The sequence below is a fragment of the Petaurus breviceps genome, unplaced genomic scaffold (assembly GCF_028583685.1).
Source record: "Petaurus breviceps papuanus isolate PSGF00001 unplaced genomic scaffold, PetGlider_PUasm1.0 523, whole genome shotgun sequence".
NCBI classification, from domain to species: Eukaryota; Metazoa; Chordata; class Mammalia; order Diprotodontia; family Petauridae; genus Petaurus; species Petaurus breviceps.
In genome coordinates this window covers 3,518,831-3,535,965 of record NW_027186356.1, presented here as the reverse complement: position 1 = coordinate 3,535,965, position 17,135 = coordinate 3,518,831, and the positions used below count along the sequence as shown (strand labels likewise).

The 17,135-nt window shown below is 38.3% G+C and overlaps 1 protein-coding gene across 2 annotated transcripts in view; it reads right to left on the bottom strand.

The window, feature by feature from the left end:
• Positions 1-1,190: 1,190 nt before the first annotated feature.
• Positions 1,191-17,135, bottom strand: part of MED26 (mediator complex subunit 26) — a 136,732-nt gene continuing 120,787 nt past the window's right edge. For both annotated transcript variants that reach the window (XM_069102106.1, XM_069102105.1), the window contains exons 2-3: positions 5,290-5,364; positions 1,191-3,902 (exon numbers count right to left, since the gene is read on the bottom strand). In XM_069102106.1, the coding sequence (XP_068958207.1) occupies positions 2,211-3,902; positions 5,290-5,355 (1,758 nt within the window). In that variant the 5' untranslated portion in view covers positions 5,356-5,364 and the 3' untranslated portion in view covers positions 1,191-2,210. The remainder of the gene's footprint in view (positions 3,903-5,289; positions 5,365-17,135) is intronic.

Here is a 17,135-nt window from a genome sequence, read left to right as displayed (position 1 = left end):
CTGCCTTGTAGAACCTCTCATGTCCTTCCAGACTCAGTTCAAACACCACCTACCACAAGTTTCCCAAACATCTCAGGTGCCTGTATCCTCTTTCCCTCTACTGTATTTATTTATTCTGTATGTATTTATGTGTAACTGAAGAACAGAGAATGTTTTGCTTTTGGTTTTTGTAGCCCTAGTACCTGATACATAGTAGGTGCCTAATAAATGCTTACTGATTTCTTCCATCTCCCTTTTCCTCAAATCTCTAATCCCAGGGGGAGATGGGGGGGGGGGGAGAGAGAATAGTGGCAGGATAATCTTTTGGAATTGATTGGGAATGGGTAAGTGAGGATGCCAGAAGTGAATCAGTGGTGTCATGGCAGAACAAAGAGCAAGTTAGTGGGTGTTGAGCATTAATAATTGGATCAACCCAAATGGGGATGGGGTGTCAACTGGGAACTAATTACTAAACTGGGGAACAGCATCCATGCTGTGCTTGGCTTATCAATAATTTCATTTCAAAAATTGAAATTCTTCCTGTTTATATCTCCTCTGGAATTTGGAGTAGAGGAACAATTTTCCAAAAGTAGGTTAACTGTATTACTTCTAAGAAAATGTCTTTTCTCCTCTTTTTTTTTTTTAAAGCAATCGGGGTTAAGTAACTTGCTCAAGGTTACACGGCCAGTTATTTCTGGGTGTGGTGCTGAGTGTCTGAGCCCGGATTTGATCCCCAGGTCATCCTGACACTGGGGCCGGTGCTCTTACTCGCTGAGCCACCTGGCTGCCCCTAAGAAAATGTCTTTTCCTTACAAGAAGCTCTTGCAGTTGTTCTGCTTGAATAAGATGCTCCCAAGATGCCCGCAGGGGTCATTATATAGCATTCATAAGCAGAACCTGAAGCTTCTGGGTTGCTAAAATTCTGCAATAAGGCCAGATAGAAGTTTCACTTAGCTTTGTTGTACTGGTCTTGATATTATATATTAAGTACTCATCTTTGTGGGCCATAGACTTAAAAAAATCATCTTTCCTTTCTCCTTAAAAATGTACTCTTACTGCCTTGGGTAAGGAAGAGACTAACTGGGAAATGGGGAAGATGATGATGGAACACAACAGCAACCCCCAGGAACAAAAGACCATTCCATGGGTAACAGTTGGAAAAAAAAAAAACAACAACCCCCCAAACCAGTTATCATTAATAATTCACAAACTTTTTTGTGCAAATTTTTTTTATTTCCACATTTATATCACAATGTGTCCACTTAAAGGACCAAATAGCAAAGTTGCTCCCTTCTGCATCTGAAGAACACAGAAGTCTAGTCACTGTACATTCACTAAGGCTCTTTGTTTTTGCAAATCGCGTTTATGATGAATATCCGTAAGGCAAACAATATCTAAAGGAATGGTAACAAGTATATTTCCAGCATACAAAACAGGCTCCCTCTTCCCTCACAGGACAGTTACACACTAGTAGCACCCGCAGTTACATTTTTGGACTCTAGAAAGTTGAAGTTTTCTAGAAATTTGCAGGAAGGGAAAAAGGACAAAAATTATTTGGCTACTGGGTGGGGGGAAGGGAGGGGACTTTTAAAAAAACTAAATTTTTGCAGCATTTCTTGGAGACTGGATTTAAACTGAAACCAGACTAAAATATGTGGATGCCTACGGAATGTAGAGTTGGAAACTGGGTAACTGCAGTAGTGCATGGCTGCAGTTTGAAAAAAATCTGCACCATGTGACTTAAAATAACCCAATCGCTCAACAGAGATGATGCAAATACAAATAAAACTACAGCTGTTTGCACACTGTCTCACAGACATCTCACTGCCAAATTAAAAAAAAAAATGCAAATAAATAGATGCGTACTTTTTAAGGTAACTCTTCCACAAGTATTCTGTACCTGCCTGTAGATAAGATTCTGGCATTCACATGTGCTGGAAATCATTTTAACCTTTTGGGGACTAACACTTTTTATAGCTGGTTTGCTATAGAGTTTTGAACTCAATTCTTTGTCCTTCGTACGCCCTTCCTTTGCTATTTTTGTTAGTAAACTGGTAGCAGCATTTCACAAAAGAAGAACTTAGACAGAAGAGCTACAAAGGATCAGCCCCTCGAGACCCTCTTCCAGGCCTGTTTTCCAGGACAAGAGGTGCACTCTCCATGTTAAGCGTCATGGAGTCTGCCCTGTGTTTGCTAATTGCAGATGTGAAAGCATTTTAGCAACCTTATATTCAGTCTAGGCAGACATAAGGCAGGATGTTCAATCTACCATCATCACCATGTGGATCTAAAGATATGCACTGCGTCCAATCATACCAATTACCCTGTGTATCATAACAACCATTTACCCCTGGCCAATGGAGTTGCCTTATTCTGTTGAGATCATCATTTGTGACCTCTCTACTAACTCCAGGCAGGTCTGTGGATATACTGTTTGGCACTAGAACATGAGTCTTTCTAGCTTCTCTTCTAGTGCTTTCTTCCTGCTTTAAATATTCAGACATGAAATAGTGAGCTCCTGGTGTTTGTACACCTGATGAGGAAAGCAAACTACTCTGTCTGTTTAAATAGGACTGAATTATTTCATTTCTGGACAACTCTTTCCAGTTCGTTTGTTCAAAAGGACTCTGCAGGTTGGTTTTTTGCTCCGGCTTGTCCGGTTCTGTCCTGTGCTGGTCAGCAAGGGCAGGGATATCTACCTGCAAAGAATCCTTTTGTGTTAGAGGTTTAATTTGTCCAGTCATGGGATCAAAGGTGATTTTTCTCTCTTTTAATCTGACAGGCTTGACACCCCCTTCTAGAACCTGTCCATCTAAGTTCACTGTGTAGTCTCTAGATCTGTACCTCTTCTTCTTCTTACTGTCAGACCCAGAAGCAGCATTGTCATCACTGTCCATCTTAGAAGCCTCTGGAGAAAACCCCACCCGTGGCATCAGAGGCTCCCCAGAGGGCGAGCTCACTTTGCAGCCAGGAGACACGTGTTGGAGGGTCCCTAGATGCCGCTGATGACTTTCAGAAGACGTGTGTTCCTGCCAGTGCTGAGAAACCTCCACTCCAGTCTGATGGGAAGCCTCTGGTCTTTTTGAGGGTACTGGAGGCGTAGAGGGCTGCATCAGCGATGGTGCTCGTGAAGAGGGTGAAGAAGCCTGGGTAGTATCTAAGAAGTGGGGCCTTTGAGATGGACTAGGCAGAGAACCCTTTGGTGCATATGTGGGATGCTGCCGGACAAATGGCTCATGCCTTAGGTTGCTAGGACTAAAAGAACAGCGGGGACTCTTAGGTTGGTGCTGCCCTGTAGGTTCTTCCGGCTTTTCATGATGCTGAAGGACTGTAGTCTTTAGCTGTGAGGAAGTGCTGGAAGGTTTTACAAGTCCGGGAGAACTCGTGTGAGGTTTGACGGCATTAACTGGTATCTTACTGTGTTTATCATTCTCACTGTGTTCTGTCCTGCTGCTTTCAGGCCCCGTGTGCAGGTTAACATCAAGAGGGCTGGGGAAATTTTCAGGGCTCCCCCCAATCCCATTAGTTGGTAGGGGAGAAGAATTTTGTAACAGTTCATGGCTAGCTTTGGAAACTTTGGAAGGAGGGCCTTGATGTCCATCACGGTGTTCTCCTTTTCTTTTTCTATTTCCCAGTTTCTCTGTTTTCGGGGAGTTCAGCTTTTGAATGTCATTTCTATTTTTCAACTCATGAATGGGTTTGGACCCAGGAACTGTAGCAAGTGACACATCTGGTCTACAGTTGTGAGCGCCTCCATTTGCCGACCCTGGTGGGTTCGGCAATCCCCTTGGCACTGATTCATTCTGGGTCACTGGTTCAATTAACTTTTGCCAACTCCGCAACAATTTCTTGGCCCGTTTGGCAAGTTCTTCATTTTTCGTCTTCTTCCTTACATCATTGATGAGTTTTCCTAGCCTTGTTTCCTGCAACCAAAGAGAGATATTTTAATCCCCCAAAATGATAAACATTCTGAGCAAAAGCATGTTCACAAGTGACATTCCTGAGAAATGGGAAATACATCAAAAATACATAGGGTAGAAACACACTAAGTCTGAACCAAAGTAAAGGGCAGGGAATTTGTGTTCCCTAGTAAAATTTTTCAAAAATTGATCCCCAACTGTGTTACTTATGATCTATGGAAAAACTCTTGAGTCTTCTGTAACAAAAGCAGTTTGACTCATCACAAAATAAGTACCCATAAGTCCTAGTTAAAGTACATTTACAAAAAGCTACATTTTAAAATGTTTCTCATTACACTTTCATGTGTGCAAGCAATACCTACATACATAAACATACAAATACACACATGTGTATACACACCTATGTGCAATGCCCTAAGGCATAAATAAGACTATGGGCAAAAAATCAAAAGCAACTAAAATTCTAATCCACTTCCTTTAAACAAAAAACAAAAAGTAGCAAACTGAAACAAACCAGTTTTTACAATTCAAGTAAAGAATCAACCTACAGGAACTGCTACCCGTGTTTCCCCGATAATAAGACCTATCCCGAAAATAAGCCCTCCCCTTACTGTGTAAGATTCCTCTAAAATAAGCCCTCCTCCGAAAATAAGCCCTATTGAGATTGCTACTGTAGTGAAGGTGATCCCCTGCGCTACACACTACATTATGGTACCCTCTGTATGCACTGTCGTCCCCGCCCCCCCCCCCCGTGAACCGCACGCCAGGCTCCGAGCTGCATCCAATCAGAGCTGCAGCAGTGAGCGCGTCATCCTGTTCTTCCCCAGTGATTTGCTTATTGAATAAAGGTACATTTTTTTGTTCACATTTACCTGTTTATTAAAATTGCTGTCAATGTTCATTAAAATAAGCCCTCTGGTGTTTTTCTGTCCAAAAAAATAATAAGACAGTGTCTTATTATCGGGGAAACACGGTAGGTGGCACAGTGAATAGAGCACTGGCCCTGGAGTCAGGAGGACCTGTGTTCAAATTTGGCCTCAGACACTTAACACTTTACTAGCTGTGTGACCTTGGGCAAGTCACTTAACCCCAATTGCCCTGCCGTCCCCCCTCCAAAAAAAAAAAAAGAATGTACAGGTGTGCTGCCACAGTAACACAAATACAAACTGAAGCTGTGCTCCAGTTTACAAAGAGCAGTAGATTTGATGTTCAAAATAAAGCCAAAGCTGGGAAGGACTAAGATGAAATAATTCAGCCCGAATTGCTTTGGGACACTCAGGATTCCTACCAAAGCCAAGGAGCACAACACCTGAGTAGATGGTAAGTGCTTATACTTCTGAGATATAAATTTAGTCTTAATATTACATAATTTTATTATAATGGGTCATACCTCAAGTGCCTCTTTGGTAATGGGATATTTCTCCAAGCTGGAGATAACTTCCAGCACTGCCACCATGTTATGGATCTGCAATGATAAAATCAGTTATTAGTTCCATTTCCTTCCCCAGCACAGGATAAAGAAATTGCTACCTACAATGGGGCCACATCAGGCCTCTTCCCTAGAAAGACAGGAATTATACCATAAGCTCCTTGAGACCAGGGGCTGTCTTTTGCCTTTGTCTGTATCCACAGCAAGTAGCATAGTGCCTGGCACTTTAGAGCCATCTCCTCATCAGTAGTTAGAAAGGGAGGGGGAAGAGGAGAGAGATAAAAAGGGAAAGAGGTTCCTGAGTCAATATGCAAGGGAAACAGTTTGGGTTAAGCCAGATAAGGCAGAACAAACTTCACAACAGCTCTAAGGCCTGGAGACAAAAGTTTAGAAATAAGAATTAAGCCAAGTATAAGCAATGATTACTAGGCAAGACTTATATAAATAATATTACAGCCATTCCATTCTACCTCCCAGCTAACCTTAAAGTTTTAAGTAGTGTGCCAAGATGCTGTTCAGTTCCTGGGGGTAACAAAGACCGATTTCCTGCCCTTTGGGAGTTTACAATCTAGTGGAATAGCTAGGATTACAAACAAATGACAAAATCAAACAATTTGCTAAGCACAAAGGGAAAGAAATAAAGTGTAAAGGTAAATTTTAAGGAGACAACTAATCCTTCTTTCTGGGGAGTTCAGCATAATTTGAAGTTTGACCATAACACAGAATTACTACCAGTCCTCAATGCTGAACCGGGACATAAAAATTAGATCCAAATTTATACTTTTTATGAAATCAGTCTGGGCACAATGCTTTGTTTTCTTCTGCAAAAGAAAGCTATGCAATGTGGCAAATGAGTACTCTTCTTTCAACAAGCCACTAAAAATTTACATATTGCTAAATATCCACAGGAATAGAAGAAATGCAAATCAAAACCACTCAGAGGTTTTACTCATTCATACCCAGCAAACCAGCAAAGAAGCCAATAGACAGAAACATTTAATGTAGGAGGGGCACTGGAAAGGCGCACTACTCGTTAGCAGGTCTGTAACTTTGTCAAACCCTTCTGAAAACAAAATTTGGAATGGTGAGGGAAGATTTTTTTATTATTAAATTACTATTAAACTATACATTACTATCTGAGCCAGAGATACCACAGCTATCCTTAATCTCACCATGACCACCCCTGAAGTAAAACTCAGAAACAAAGGTCATAAATAAAATTACCCACAGGAACTCTGTGTGTGGTAACAAAAACTTGGTCACAAAGTAAGTAGGTATCCGCCAATTGGGGAAAATAGCTAAACAAATTATGAACTACAACATAAATACTGCACCATAAAAAACAACGAAGATGAAGAATTAAGAGAAGCATGGGACAACTTCTGTGAACTGAGTCTGACTGAAACAAGCAGAAACGAGAAAACAATTTACATATATAATACAACTGTGTGAGTGTGAAGAACAAAAGAGCTGAAACTAAATGCTATGTAACTGCAATGACCAAGCCTGAACTCCAAAAATATTGCAAAATACATCTCCATTCCTTCTTTATTTATTTTTTTTGCTTTTTAGAGTGGAGGGAGGCAGGGCAATTGGGGTTAAGTGACTTGCCCAAGGTCACACGGCTAGTAAGTGTTAAGTGTCTGAGGCCACATTTGAACTCAGGTCCTCCTGACTCCAGGGCCGGTGCTCTATAGTGCCACTTAGCCGCCTCTCCATCCCTTCTTTATAGAGGTTTGAAAACTGACACATATTCATTGTCTGACTTGGCTGATGGGTTGGTTAGTTGTGCCAAAATGCTTTTTCCCTTTTCTCTTATCCAAGGGATGGCTCTCCAAGTAGAGGAAGAGTAAAGGCTATGTTTAAAAATGAAGGAGTCAATCAAATGAGGTAATATGTAAAGTGCTATGCAAAGCTAAAAGCATTATATAAATATTAGTGATGATGATGATGGTGGTGATGAAAAAAAAACAAAAGGGATAAGGATAGGCTGGATCTATGATCACAATGATATAGGAAAGTCTCAAATGAGGACATTCCTTTTAATTTTAGGCCAATGCCTTCTTTTCAATAAAGTCTTGGATAAGAATTGCCAAGAAGTCTCCAAAGTAGGGCCAGCAATGACCAGACCCATTCCCCAAGGGGTGTGTGTCAACAAATTAATTCTATCCTCCTGTGATAGCCAATCTGTGGGGTTTGTCTCAAAACAACTACACCTATAATTACTCCCCATTCTGCCCCCTCTCCAGACTACCCTTTCCTAAACCACAGCCTAAACCTCAATCTAGGTACCCAGAGCAGTAGCAATCAAGGTAATATTAGGAACATCCCCTCCCTCTGTAGAATACCCATCTCAATAACCTAAATCACAAACTGGCTTCAAGAAGCATTCTTCAGCTCAAGAATCTGTGCTATGGGGCAGTCACCACTGAGGAAGAGTCTACCTCCCTCTTTTCCTTCTTGGTGGGACAGCATGATCTGTAAAGGATCAGGCATAGGTGAAATGAGGAACCTGGAAAAGGGGTGTGTGAAAACATGGCTTAAGGAAATCTGTCCCAACTCATCTATGCAATGTTTTAGATGTTTCCCTTTGCTTGACCTCCTGATAATGTGAGTTATCCAAAAATAAAATATTGCCTCAGTTGATATTAAGTTCACTATTACTGAAGTTATTCTAGCTAGATGGACCAATCCCTACTCTACCCCTCCATACCCTTGAGTAGAGTAAGAAGAGGACTTGGGTGAAAATCCTGGTTCTCCTAGCCAGGTAACACCTCTGGGCTTATTTCCCTTATCTGTAAAAATAAAGTGGTAAGCATGGCACAGGATAGAGTGCTTGCCCTAGAGTCAGAAGGACTTGAGTTCCAATCTGACTTCAGACACTTAACTGTGTGACCCTGGGTACCTGTAACCCTGTTTGCCTCAGTTTCTCATCTTGAGCTGGAAGAGGAAATAGTAACTCCAGTTTCTTTTTGAAGAAAACACCAAATGGGGTCATGGAGAGCTGGACACAATTGAAACAACTCAAGGACAACAAGACATAAGCCAGGGATGAGGCTAATGGCCTAACATCAAACATGACCATTAAAGGCACAGAAAAACCAGTTATGGGGCGGCTAGGTGATGCAGTGAATAGAGTACTAACCCTGGAGTCAGGAGGACCTGAGTTCAAATCCAGCCTTAGACACTGAGATACTTGATACTTACTAGCCGTGTGATGTTGCGCAAGTCACTTAACCCCAATTACCCTGCCTTTCCCCTCCAAAAAAAAAAAAAAAAAGGCAAAGAAAACCCAGTTATTTAAAGATCCAGATGTCCTGACAATTTGTTTTTTATTTTAATTTATTTACTTTTACTTTACAACATTCAGTTCCACAATCCCTTGAGTTTCAAATTTTCTCGCCTTCCACATGCTCCACCTCCCATGGTTGCATGCAATCAAATATAGGATCTACAAATACCTGGACATTAAACATTAGTCAAGTGGTAAAGAAGGATTATAACCAATGGAGTCAACAATAAGAAAGAAGAAACAAAACAAAAAAAGAGAGGGTGAGTAGTTGGCTTCAATCTGCATTCAGACTCTAGTTCTTTCTCTGGATGGGGATATCCCTTTCCATCATGAGTGTTTTGTAGTTGATTGACAGATTTTTTTCTTTTTTAAAGCAATCAGGGTTAAGTAACTTGTTCAAGCTTAAACAGCCAGTTATTTCTGGGTGTGGTGATAAGTATCTGAGCCCAGATTTGATCCCCAGGTCATCCCTGGAGATGACCTGGAGCTGGTACTCTTACTCACTGAGCCACCTGGCCACACCTAAGCAACTGGGGTTAAGTAACTTGCTCAAGAAATCTAGACACATAAAAATGTCCCAAATTACTAATTAGAGAAATACAAATTAAAATAGCTCTGAGATTTACCTCACAACCACAGGATTGGTAAAGATGATAGAAAAGGAAAATGGCGGGAGCTATGGAAAGACAGGCATTCTGGTGAACTACTGGTGGAGCTGGGAACTGATGCAGTCATCATGGAGCACAATTTGGAATTATAACCATAAAGTCACTCAACTGTATATGCCTTTTGACTCAGTGATGCCACTATTAGGTTTATACACCAAAGAAATCAAAGAAAGGGGGGTAAGGTCCCCATATGTACAAAAATATTTTTAAGATCTCTTTTTGTACTGGCAAAGAACAGTAAATTTAGAGTGTACCCATCAATTGGAAAATGATGTGGTAGATGAGTGTAATGGAATATTACTGAACCACAAGAAGTGATGAGAGGGCAGCTAGGTGGCGAAGTGGATAGAGCAGTGGTCCTACAGTGAGAGGAGGACGTGAGTTCAAACCCCAACTCAGACACTGGACACTTACTACTTGAGTGATCCTATGCAGTCACTTAACCCCAACTGCCTCAACAAAAAAACAAAAACACAACAGCAAAAAGAAATGATGAAAGGGACATTTCAGAGAATCATTGGAAGACTTCTTTGAACACTGATACAGAATAAAGTATTATTTAGAAATTGAATAACATTAACATTGTAGATAAAAGCAGTTCTAAATGATATAAGAATTGATCAATGCAATGACCAATTATTATTCCAAGGACTATTTGATGAAATATACTGCTCAGCTCCTATAGGAGAAGTGGTGAATTCTAACTATAAAATGAAATATTCATTTTTTCAGACACAGATTCCAATGTAGGGGATGTTCTGCTTTACTATGCTCATATTTTTATTTAATATTTTATTTTCCCCCAATTATGCCATATTTCATGGCCTGCCAAATTTTTTGCAAAATAAAAAATGGGGTGCAACCAATTATGTGAAGTGTTTTTTTTGTTTTTTTTAAACTGTGCTGGCATTACTTAAAAATCATTTATTACTAAACTGTCTTTGGTGCAAGATTAGGATCCATGCAATACTCCTGAATATATATATATAGTGAATACTGACAACACACACCTGCTGGGAATTCTAGGCTCAAAGTTCACAATGCATGAGAGATAAATGCATATCCATATGTCACTGGTAAATACATCACTGCTCTGTTTACCTTTTAAGTGGCATGATGAACAGAATTATACTATGTAACAATTTTGATGAAAAGCTATAAACCAATTTTTGGACTAGAAAAAAATAAGGGAAAAAAGATGCGATGATTATGCAGTGAAATGTGTTATGTAAAAACAATTAATTTTTAAATTCTGAGTTTCAAATTCTCTCTCCCTCTTTTCTTCCCCCCCTCATTGAGAAGACAAGCAATTTGATGCAGAGTATCTATGTGCAGTCATGCAAAACATATTTCCATATAGTCATGTTGTGAAAGGAAAAAAAATAAAGTAAAAAAAGTATGCACTGATTTCCTTCATATTCCATCAGTTCTTTCTCTGGAGATAGCATTTTTCATCATAAGTTCTTTGGAATTGTCTTAGATCATTGCATTGTTGAAAATAGCTATGTCATTCAGAGCTGATCACGGGACAATACTGCTATTACTCTGTATACTGTTCTCCTAGTTCTACTGATTTCACTTTGTATCAGTCCATGTAAATCATTTTTAAGTTCTTCTGAGAGCATCCTGCTCATCATTTCTTGTAATAGCACAATAGTATTCCAATATAATCATATACCATAACTTGGTCAGCCATTCCCCAATTAATGAGTATCCCCTCAATTTCCAATTTCCACTAAAGGACTTGTTAGATATATATCTGTACATCATATAGGTCCTTTTCCGTTTTGTTTTTTATCTCTTTAGCATAAAGACCTAGTGGTGGTATTGCTGGGTCAATGGGTATATATGCAGGGTTTTATATCCCTTTAGGCATAATTACAAATTGCTATACAGAATGGTTGAATCAGTTCACAACTCCACCAACAATCCATTAACTTGACTATGCATATTTATTAAGTTTTTATATTTCTGTTTTTCAATGAAATGGAAGGAGTATGGACAGAGGGGAACATACTGATGTTGATATGGCTTTCAAAATGGAGATGGGAGAAGACAGAAGGAAAAAGAAAAGCAATCCTTTGAGCCTTTAAAAAAAATTGGGTGGCTAGGTAGCACAGTGGATAGAGCACCGGCCCTGGAGTCAGGAGGACCTGAGTTCAAATCTGGCCTCAGACACTTGACACACTTACTAGCTGTGTGACTTTGGGCAAGTCACTTAACCCCAATTGCCCTCCAAAAAAAGGGGGGGGGGCAAAAAAATTGGACACAAGTAGATAGAAGATCAGTAGGAAACACAGATAAATCAACTTTGAAAACAATATTTAGAATTTATTATTTATTTTAAAAAGCAAGCAGATTCCAGTTTCACATACAAAAAAAAAAATAAATGAAATGGTCATTTCCAACTCTAAAATTATGATTCCCTACTTCAGGTTTCAAAACCTCTCACCTGGCTTATTGCAATAGCATCCAATTTGATTTCCCAGCCTCTCCATTGACTTTTAGGATAAAATACAAAATCCTCTTAAAGAAAGGCTCCAATCTATTTTTCCTTCCAGACTTATACATACATTCCCTTTCAAGTATTTTATCTACTAGTACATTAGCTCTTCCCCAAACTCCACATGATATTTTTCATTTCTGTGCTTTTATACAAGTCTGTCACCTATGCCTGAAATGGATTCAACTATTTAACTTCATCTACCTCTTTACAGCTCTGGATTGTTTCAAGACTTCTATCAAAGCTTTTTGGGTTCTTCCTCCTGCCCCAAGTACTTTGTCTTCCTTCCCTCCTCAGATTACATATACTCAGTAGTGAACAATGTATAATCTCTTCAGCAGAACATATGCTTCTTTAAGAGTTTTTTATTTTTATCTTTTTATTCAGTGCTTTGTGCATTATAGGAGCTTTATAAATGTTTGTTGAATTCAGTCTAAGATTCTTTCCAGTTCTGAAATCTTACAGATGATAAAACAGTAAATTTATAATAAAGGAAAGGCACATGATATATATTTTTATATCATTTCCCACCAATTGTAGCAAACACATAACCTGTTGTACTGCTATCCTGCCAAGTTGAAATGAATACCATCTAACAGAGAGCAAAGAATGTCATTGAGAAGAGGGTTTAAAATGCAGAACACAGAATTCCAGAACTGGAAGAACTAACACAGAGCAAGAACCCCAAGAACCAGAACCAGGATCTGATGACGCTGGTTATCTCTAAATACCTTTCAGACGAGGGTAAGATGATACATCTGTTACTGCTCTCTGGAGCTTGTTTTTACCTAAAATTTATCAGACACAAAGCAAGGAATGGAATGGAACAAGTATTTATTAAGTGCCTACTATATGTCGGGTATTGCCCTAAGTTCTTTACAAATACTATCTTAGTTGAGCCTCACAACAACTCTGAGAGGTAAGTGCTGGCATGTCCCCATTTTACATTTGACGAAACTAAGGCAAAGAGAGCTAAGTGACTTGCCCGGTGTCACACAGCTAGTGTCTAAGGCCAAATTAGAACTCAGGTATTCCTGACTCCAGGCTGGGTGCTCTAACTACTATACCACAAAACTGCTTCAAGGTGAAGTAAATTTTCTATAGATAGTTTTGTAATCATTTTCACAGAATATTATTACCACTTTTAATTGTTCCATCTTGATACTGACTGCTTTTCCTAAAACCTATTTCATTCAACAGTATAGAACAGATTAGGGAAATGAAAGGAATTAAACAAGGCTATTTATAAACATATCTCTAGGCTAGAGTTTCCTTATCAGTAAAATCAATCTCAAGGTTTCTTCAGGCTCTCACAGTAATTCTGCAATTTATTTTTTAAAATTATAAATCTGCAATTTATAAAAAAGCAGTATGACAAGTAAGTCATCCATTGAAGATATGGAAAGAAGCTCTTAAAATAATACAAGAGAGGGAATTTTATGTCTCAAATAGTGAATGTACCCATTAGAAATTCCCTTATCTGAAAGTTCTCCAAGAACTTCAGTGAATTGAAATGGATAAAAATAAGTTGCTATCCCTAAAAACAATCTAAGCAAAGGGTTCTTTAATCCTTTGGGTATCACTGATCCTTTTGGTAGTCTGGTAAAGCCTGGGATTCCTTCTCAGAACAACATTTTAAACACAGAAATACATAGTTACAAAGTAAATCAATGACACTTAAAAAAGATCTATTTCTTTTCTGATCCAAGTTTACAGACCATCTAATAAAATCTACTTACTTCAGGGACCATGGATTCCAGGTTAAGACATCTTTGATCTAAGCACTAGTGGTTTCTCAGTAGACACATCCAGACAAGATGATCTCAGTCTTTGCTGATGATCTCTCCTTTTTCTGACTATACACTCACTCTCTTGATTTCAGTTCTAGATTATATTCTGCCCATAATTAATTCCTATATTTACAGGTTTGTTTTTTTAGTCCTCCATATTAAGTTCCTTGAAGACAAGCTATATTTCTTATATATGTGTTTCTCTTCTGTGTCTGTCAATCTTTCTATCTGTCTCTCTCCCCTTCTCTCTCCCCACTCTGGAAAAATCCAACAACCCACAGGGTAGGTTAAATTACAAGGCAGATGTGCATCCTCTAATACAGAAATGAGACATAGTAAGAATGAACAGAATTGAAAGGGCCTTTCCCTGAAATGCCTATATTTAAATGACATTTAAGAAGATAGTCAAGAGCAGGTGAAATAGAACGTGTAAACACTGATAAAGTCTGAGTTGAATGCCTGTTGCAAGTCATTTACTAGGCTCTGTGAACTCAGGCAAGTCACTTAACCACCATCTGCCTCAGTTTCCTCATCTGTAAAATGGGGATACTAACAGCACTTCCCTTGAAGGGTTGTTGTGAGGATCCAATGAGATTATACTTGTAAAGTGCTCAGCCAACCTAAAAATTCTAAATAAATGCTCGCTATTTATAATCAATAATAATGGTTATTATTAGTATTACTGTTAAAATAGACTTGAAAGAATTGAGGGAAAGATACCAAAGAATAGAAAAAATATCAGACATTAATAATTTCCAAATTATTATGATTAATTTTAGCCTTAATTTCATGTTATTCCTTTTCATATACTTTACATTTTAGCCAAACTCGCCCATTTGTTGTATCAGAACCTCACCTCTGTCCTCCAAGCCTTTGCAAAGCCTGTCCCATATGCTCATCATACTCTTTCCCCACCACTTTTATCTTTCAAAATCCTTAGCTTCCTGCAAGATTCAGCCTAAACTGGAATTCCTAGGGAAGACGTTTTTTATTCCCTTAGTAATAAGTGTCCTCTACCGTTATACATATTTATTTATAAATATAAATGCTGTAGAATTTAAGTCCCTTGAGAGCAACAGCTATGTTCCAATTTATTTTTCCTTTTACTAGAACCTATTATGGTACCCTTGCATCTAGCAGGACATTAATAAATACTTGTTAAATTAAACTGAATTATTGACCCATGTGCCTCCTTTCAAATTCTTATTAAATATCTGTATGATTCATAGGCATAATAAAAAAATTTTCTTTATAAAAATCTTTACCAGAATGACATTCTTACTCAAGTTATCAAAGGTATCCTTACTGAATGAGAAGAAATGGGCAAACTTTCAAAGATATTTCTTGATAGAACACTATCTTTATGGTCACAGAACTTTAAAGTACAAGGATACAAAATCCCTTAAATATATTTTGTTATTTGATACATACCAAAAAATAAAAAAGTATTAAGTTCATGGAGCAAAAGAGTATCTTAAAGGAACACCTCCAACAAGGAGATTCTCAGGCAGGTTAAAATAAAAGAAGATTCCTCGAAACAATTCTATTCGATGATTTTCTGATAAATATCAAACAAGGCATAAACCAGTAGGCAAGTATTTAACATCAAGGAGTTGGCAGGATGCCTGGGGAGTAAGCTTCAAACTGAAGATTTGCTATAGAAAGTGATGTCATGCCCCCAGCTGTCACCATTTGCAGATGATATTGGATCAATTTCATAAAGGTGCAAAAAAATACAGGGCTGCCCTTTAAATGAGATTCATGAATAATTGAAAGAGAGAAGACTAAAAATCTACATAAGAAAAACTTATGAGCCAGATTATGACATGAATTGGGTTTACCTGGACAGTATATAAGTACATTTATCTGGAGAAACATTACAAAACTGAAAATGAATAACGCCTAAAACTGGAAAGCATGGGCTGGATTATATTTGAGAAACTGTAAGTCTTCTAATGATTCAACAATGACTTCTATGATAAAACCTATGGTCTTAACAACAATATTTTCTAAATAGTGCTGTATGTTTAAGAATCTTGGAAACACAACAATCTCCATAAAATCAAACTTGATGGTGACCTAAAGGTCAAAAGGAAGCTATGTGGTGGATGTAACAAGGACATGGCATAATTCTGAAGATACCTTATGTGTACTAAGTAGTGTTAGTGATATCTAGTCAGTATGTGATTAGAAAATGAAGTGGGCCAGTTATGTGGCCAAAGAAAGAGATCATACAGGAAAACCAAGAATTCTCCCTAATACATACAAGATACATAAGACCTGGAAAGTCTAGCTACCAATGTGCAAACACCAAGATCCATTCCAAACTGCCCACAATCCTTCTTAATACTACTCCAATAGTATCTCATTACTGATCAGCCCCTCTGCTTCCCCTATGCCTGCTGGGCATAGTGATTGCTCCATTATTTTAAAATGTTCTTTCATCTATTTCATTTAATAGATTCTTATTGATATTTCCTATTTTTAGATCACCTAGTTAGGTCCTCCTCCTCTCCTGCTACTGTTACCAGAAAGTTACCCCTGATAACTTTTTTTAAAAAGAGGAAAAAGAAAAAAAAACCACAGCAAAACTAATCAATAATCTGAAAGAAATCTGACATTCTATGTAATGTTTCACAATTGTGGACCCTTCATCTCTGTAAAGGAGAGAAGGTATCTTTTCCCATCTCTTCTTTGGAGCCAAACTTCTTGTTTGTAATTTTGCAATATTCATTTTTTATTTTTTTGATGGTTATTTACATTGTGATTGTGTGTACTTTTAAAAAATGATATGTATTTTAATTTAGTTCATGCTTTTGTGTATTAATATTTACCATTTCTTATAGCATAATAATAAAATATTTTCCTTTCCTACTCCTATTATTTGGCACTCACCAAGACTAGGCTACTTCCTTTATGATACTGCTTTCCTTCACACCCTTTCCAGTACTGGTTAGATTTTCTCTCAAAGTTCAGCCCCAACTCACTGGCCTGGGAACCAGAGTTGAAAGACTCCTTGCTCTCCATAGTTACTTCCAGGGTCCCCAGGTTCTCCCATTAATCAGTCAGAAAGTTTTTCTCCTTGGAGATTGATGCTTTCCAAATTTATTACCCCATACAAATCCTTTATCTACTGAATCCCAGGACAATCTAATTCCTTTCTTTGATTAAAAAAAAGAAAGAAAAGAAAAAATTTTTTTTTGCTTTTTGGAGAGGGGAAGGTAGGGCAATTGGGGTTTTTTTTAAATTTTTTTTTTCCTAATTCCTTTCCTAATGAGTTCAGCCAGGCTCACTGTCTTTTTCTCCTTCTGAACTTCAACATACATACTAATGTGAACTAATCAGTTTCTCAATCTACTCATTTCCCATGACACACTTAACCTCAGCTAGAGAGAATCATATACTTGATCTTGTCATCAATCACAAAGCTTCCACTTTCATCCAACTCCAAAATCCCTCAACCCAATCCAGGACCCTCTACAAAGTGATAATACACTTTTCTAGATCTATCTTATATGGGGCACATGCAGTAGATGGAATTCTGAGCCTGGAAT